Raw genomic sequence first — 6,680 nt, 5'->3', positions numbered from 1 at the left:
ATGTTTGTTCTGTTCAATGTGAATTGAATCAGGTATAAAATGAGGTTTATTTACTTATTTTCAGTCATTATTGGATTTTGGCTGATGGTCGCGTATTAGTGTTTCTTCATCATTGATCGTTGTTTATTGTTGTTAATTATTACGTCATTTAGGATAAGAAGAGTCAATATATAATGTTCCAGCTTTTAAAAACAAACTGATCAGTAACATTAAGAAATGAAATAAAAATCAATTAGACGATAGGTAATGGAATATATTTTAATGAAGACGATAGTTTTTAATTCACAAATATTATTTAAAATGAAGATCATTATTGTTTTTGAATATCTGAGGCATTAAAGGTTGATGGTGATTCTCTTCTGGATCTGATGTCATAGACCTGAACAGCAACAGCAACCACGCCCACCAGAGCACAGATGACCAATAGGATTGTAGTTTCATTAAAACCACAACAGCAGACATAAACTGAACAAATGAAATAGATATTTGAATTGTAAATACACTTTTGCATCTTAAAATAAAAAAAGTAAACAACTGTAATTATTGAATGAGGCAAATCTGCTTTTTCAGTTTCAGAATGTGTTGTTTGTTGACCCCGAGAAAGCAGGGGGTAACTCAAGCCCGTTTCTAAAAAAGAGGTCACTTATACTCAGAGTCAGTAACCACAGGAGCTTCCTCTGTGAACCTAACCTGGTTGAGAGTTTTGAAAAAAAGTCCTGAGTGCTCTTTCAAAAGCCAGCACCGGCATCTTTTTCTGCAGCTCAGAGCGTCTTTTGAGGTTGAAAAAAGTTCAACTTTTCTTAAGAAAAAAACGCTCCACGTCAAGCTCCTTTTCCCCGGCTACACCAGACGTTTCCAGAACAACATGTGAAGAACATGATTGGTCAAGAAGGCTCAAGCTCTGAAAAATGTAATGGCAGCGAAATGCCTGTTGGAGCAAAGTTTGGTATAAATGTAAGTTTACTTTTCACTTTCGACAACTTCCGATTGCTTTTCTAGCGATATATTAGTTTTATAGTTTTTAAATATGTGATATGTGAGTTATTGCAAAGACGCTCTCTGTTTATAATTTACATAGAGTTTTCATTCTTATTATAATTATAATTCATTCAGACATGTAGCCGTTCCTACCCAAAACTGCTCTGAGCAGGGTTCGGACGGATGATTGTTAGTCTGACACTGAAACTAGTGTCTGACACCCTAAGAAGTGTCCTATACACAGGGGCGCTGCCAGGAAATTTGGGCCCTATGACAAAAAATCTAATTGGGCCCCCTGTCCCAACAAAAGCTTTGCATAACTCTAATTAAAGGCTTGCAACTGTCTTGTTTCTTGTAGTTCAACACTAGTACTGGCACTATATTTACTGCTGGTGATTTGTACATGCATGCAAGTCTAGTATGCAGTTAACTATTTGATGCAAGATTAAAAGTAACCTTAAAAAATGTGCTGAAGGCTATCTTTTACAGTCTCAATGTATTTAATGCTAAATTTGACAAAATGGAAAATTCTCTCGACAAAACTACTATTAATTATCATGAAAGATTTAAAAAAAGAAAAACGAACAACTTAATATATATTAACATTTCAATCAAACAAAATTAACATCATCCTCTCAAAACAATGAAAACAGCAGATTTTTTTAGTTAGCTGCACATATATTATTATGAATATCTTGCTAAATGTTTCCCTGCACTGATTAAATGTAGGCTAACACTAGTCTGTAGCTAGGTAGCTTATTTCATGTACATTAAGCCAACAGGTTAATACCACTGACAGACTATAGGATACCCTCTTTTCTTGGTGAAAAACTGGGTCACAGTTTGACACCCTTTCCTTTGTCTTTCCTCTCTCTCTTTTCTCTCTTTCCCTTTTTGAGAGCTAGATTTTGATTTAACGTTACTAGGCAACATTGTGGTCACTGTAGTTCTACAAACTGCAACTAAAAACCATCACTGAGAGCGCTGAGGCAAGACCAAACCATTTCATGCAGATACAGGGGGTAGTCGGTCAATATGGATGTATACTTTTTGATCAATGGGGATTTTTAACTCTTACTCCCAAAAACAAAGAGATGATTCATTTTATTATTATATAAAAATATATAATGAATGATGATGGTTTAATCATTTTATATGAGTTTTTACCGATTTTTGGGACACTTGTCAGTTATGGGTTCTTGAAATTGTCCTAACTTTTCCCCCTATACGGCGCCCCTGCCTATACACCATGACACATCACTCTCATCACTGGATGACTTATGAACATGCTAATTTTTATCATTTCTGTTTTATATTTGTTGTTTCATTCCTTTACTCTACAATTAATTGTTTATTGGTACATGTATATATTAATTACTTAAGTCATTTTCAGCACATCAGTATATCCACTGTATGCAGAGTGGAAAGTGTGCCTCGCTCTCAAGTGCTTTCTGACGCCATGCTGCTTTTCTGCGGCTCCATTGGTCATGGCTGAACCTCCCAGAAGAAGCATTCATTAGTTTTAAGACAATAGATTAAGACGGACTCACATCTCCATTTTGAATATCTGATTCATCAGAGTGGAGAGTTTAATGGTGATTCTCATCTGATTCTTCAAAGATGACTGAGCCAAAAAAACCTGCCAATGGGCCTGCACTAGAGGACCCCTAGTGAATTCAAGCGTCAAAAAGTGATGAAGTGACAAATGTGCTCCTCTCCTTTCAAAATGGCCAATCACATTCTGGAATCTGATGAGAAGTTGAAGTGCAGAATGACGTCATCAAATTGTTTATCCCTTTATTAAACATGTAGGTTTTCAATGTATAAATCTTCTAATCTCGTTTGTTATTCGAAGGCAAATATACATAAAATCTTATGATTGAATGGTGACTTCAACATGTGATGAATTTAAGGTTTTTACAAATAAACAAAATATTTGATGTAGTGCAGGCCGTTATGAGTGAGTTTAGTTTGACCTCTGACACTTCAGTGTCTGTTTGAAACTTATGTTGATGAGTTTTGAGTATATAAATGTACATAAATGCGTTTGGAAAGATGATGAGTGGAAACTTTTCACCAGCAAACTAAACACACAAACCAACCACAAACACATTCAGACGAGCTCTTAGGAACAAACTTGTCCACTGGACACATGAGACCACACGTGTGATGAGACCACAACAGTTTAATGGTGATTCTCATCTGGATGTGATGTCATAAACCAGAACAGCAACAGTAGCCACACCCACTACAGCAGAGACGACCAATCGGATCACAGCTTCAGTACGACCACAGCACTCGACCCAAACTGAGAAAAAGAAACGAAAGACACTTTTGTGTTTATGTTCAAAGAGACAAATGAGGAACTTTTACAATGATTTAGCCAAAGAAACGGAAAAACTTTAAACACAGAGTGAGCTGACCTTCACACGTGTGACAGACATGATCGATGTGTAGATGTTGTGTGAGGTTTGTGATTGAATTGTTGATGACACAACTGTATGTGTTGTTGTCTTGATATTCCACCTCCAGATGCAAAGATGCGGTTGTTTTAACATCAGACACACTGATGCTGGAGTGAACACGGCTTCCATTATACCAGGAGACACTCACATGTGACACATTCACCACTGAACACAACAACACACATTTTGATGATGAAGATGATGAAGAACAGTCTCTGATGATGACAGGAACAGACAGACCCGCTGAAATAAATGCGAAGAATCTAATTAATTAACAGCACACACAATTTTATTATAAAGATTTTTCGAATATTTGAAGTCCTTGTTTGTGTTTATTATAAGTTTGTCCTAACACACATTCACATCAACATTATATATTTATTTAAAAATGTTTTATACTTTAAGGCTTTTGCTGTTTGAAACGTAATACTGTCGACTCACCATAGACAGTCAGATTGAAGTGTTTGTTTTGAAAAGTATTTCCAATGATCTCTAGTTCATAGCGTCCAGTGTGTTGAGTTGTGATGTTTGTGATGATGAGAGATCCAGTCTGATCATCTATCTCTACATGATTCTTCAATCTCTCAATAATAAATGGTTTTGTTTTGGCTTCTTTGTTGATTTCAGCTATAATCTCATCTGGACTCTGAACACCAAACCTCCACTCGATCACATCATGTGTGTGTAGTTGAGTATCAGTGTGTAGAGTAACAGAATGTCCCTCCATCACTGACACTGCCTTCACTTCATCACCAAACACACCTGAACAACACAAACACTGACATTATAGAAAATGTAAAATAGATTATTAAAAGACATCTAAACACCATGTATGTATACATGTAAAAAAGTTGAAATAGTAAAATATTCTGCTTTTCCTGTGCAAGGAGTAAATGTGTGAAAACGAAACATCACTCACCGTTTGAATGGCAGAAGAATAAAGACAGAAGAACTATCAGACGAGACATTTTCTGACACATTTGTGAAGGTTTTTATCACCAAACTATTATCAACAGGACAGAGAGAAAGTATTTAACACAGAAAGATGAAGCGTCTCTAGAGTGTTTCTGGTGTGGGTGTGTTTATGATGTAGATGTTTGTCCTCCTCCTCTTCACCACCACACCACTGACACAAAGAGTTAAAGTGTGTTAAACAGCAGCACAAGTAAATGTAGATTAACCTCTGATATTGTTTACTACTCTATGTATATGTGTTGTTGTGGGGTTGAGAGTCTGCTAGCAGAACAAATGTGATCAAATAGTAGAATAATACTCATGCTACTATGATAAATGTATTGTAGATTATTAGTCTGCTGTTTGTGAGCTGTGAAACCACAACTTAACGTAAAGTTCAGAGTTGCTCCTCCTACACCTGTGGTCAGAACACAGACGTCAGTTCCTGTTTCAGTAAGCGTCTGCTCATCCTTTATAATCCCCCCGGCCACCCACACACATGAGGAAAACATATAATTTGAAAAGAAAGAATTATGATTATTGATCGATGGTTTAATCCTTTCAGAAAATAATAGAAAATGTAATTCTACATGTACATGTATTATATGAACTCATAGATTTTGTACAGAGGCAGTTTGTAATGTGTCCTCTCCTTTCCTCTATAGGTCTCTCTCACACAGTTGTGTAATGTACAGACACACACTGTCACTGAAGGACTCACATCATGAAGAATTAAATATCATTTGATGTCTTGACACACAATACGTCTTGGTAGGTACATAAGATGAACTTTAACACATAATGTAAACTCAAAGGAGTTCAGATTTATAATGTGTTCCCAGTTTGGATGTAAATATTTATAATTTATGTTTGACACTTGTGTGGACTGGTGTTTTCACTTTTATTGCTCAGGAAGTATAGATACAAGAAGTTGAAGTATCAAAGTGTAAAAGTACTGGTTTAGAACTACTTAAAGTATAAAAGTAAAAGTAATATAAGGAAGAAAATGCAATTAAGGACATGGCTTAGGCCGCGCCTAACATCCCCGCCTCCTTGAATACACATTTCTCTAAAGTCCATAATGGCCATAATGTTATATTAAAATGTGAATGTTGAAAAATTTGGGCTTCCTGTTTCATATATGCCCATTGAAAATGAACGCATTTAAGTGCAATGCAAAAACATTAAAGAACTATATGTGTGTACTACAGAGCATTAACATGTGTTTCATAGAGCAGAAGATATGATGACTAGTTGCCTAAAAATAATGTAATGGTACAAAAAGTCAACTTCAGAGTCATGTCATCAATTACCTTTATTGGAATGTAAATGTACATCCAAGCTCAGCTGCAGGAATCATTCGACACAAACAACCAATCAGTCGTTCAAGATCATCCTGACGCTATGAAGCCACGCCCATAGCAACCATTTTCAGCAACCTAGCAACCGGTCCCATAGACTCCCATTATAAAAGGTGGATACCATGTGGATATCTCTGCAGCAGAAAGTCATAGAGACAAGGGGATTGGCTGAATTGACTTAGGCAACCAATCAGTATCCCAGGAACGTAATTACGCTACGAAGCCACGCCCATAGCAACCAAACCGGTTAACCTAGCAACCGTTTTGCAGTTCCTATATCTCTGAATCAGAACATCATAAAGACATGCGGGTTTGTTTCTTTTACTCATAGCATAGAGTATCATCAACTCGCAGATGCTAATCCACGCCTATAGCAACCAAACAGGTTAGCCTAGCAATCGTTTTGCAATACATATACATCTCTGGTGGTGCCACTGGTTTCTAATCTGAGAGTGGACTTGTAGCGGTGGGGCTAGACCTCTTTCTTCCATTTCTTCATTCATGCGTCCTATAAGCCCCCTCGACCCACCAACCATACTAGGAGCCCCGTCAGTCGTGATGCTGGCCAGCTCAGGCCAGTCTAGACCCAGCTCTCTCTTTTTTGTCGTCTCTTTGAATTTTTCTGCTGGTGTGCACGTCAACTGTTCGTTCGCAATGTCGCTTTATGTTGAACAATTAGGCTACATAAGTAACTAAGGGAAATTTTTGTCTGAAAGACAATATTAATTATCAAATATAGATGTAAGTGAAATAAATAAATACATTTTCTAAATATATGTCTGGCATTGCTCAGAGGGCCGCTCCAAATGTGGTGGTGCGCCGCAGTTTGGAGACCCCTGTTGTATGGCTTTAAATTATATTTTTGGCCCCAAATGTGATTTTAAATCAATGAATTAATCGCAACATCATGTAATCAATTAGA

At 36.8% G+C, this 6,680-nt stretch overlaps 1 protein-coding gene across 1 annotated transcript; it reads right to left on the bottom strand.

Annotated features, from left to right (window-relative positions):
• Positions 1–3,090: 3,090 nt before the first annotated feature.
• On the bottom strand, positions 3,091–4,542 carry LOC130429456 (uncharacterized). The gene is made up of 4 exons (XM_056758025.1): positions 4,363–4,542; positions 3,885–4,205; positions 3,402–3,686; positions 3,091–3,286 (listed from the first exon to the last, which is right to left on the bottom strand). Exons 1-4 carry the CDS (start codon positions 4,421–4,423, stop codon positions 3,177–3,179), a joined length of 777 nt encoding a protein of 258 aa, XP_056614003.1. The 5' UTR covers positions 4,424–4,542; the 3' UTR covers positions 3,091–3,176.
• Between the last annotated feature and the right edge of the window lie 2,138 nt (positions 4,543–6,680).

The sequence above is a fragment of the Triplophysa dalaica genome, chromosome 10, assembly GCF_015846415.1.
Source record: "Triplophysa dalaica isolate WHDGS20190420 chromosome 10, ASM1584641v1, whole genome shotgun sequence".
In the NCBI taxonomy this organism is placed as follows: domain Eukaryota; kingdom Metazoa; phylum Chordata; class Actinopteri; order Cypriniformes; family Nemacheilidae; genus Triplophysa; species Triplophysa dalaica.
The sequence above is the reverse complement of the archived record's forward strand: the minus strand, read 5'-3'. Positions and strand labels throughout refer to the sequence as shown.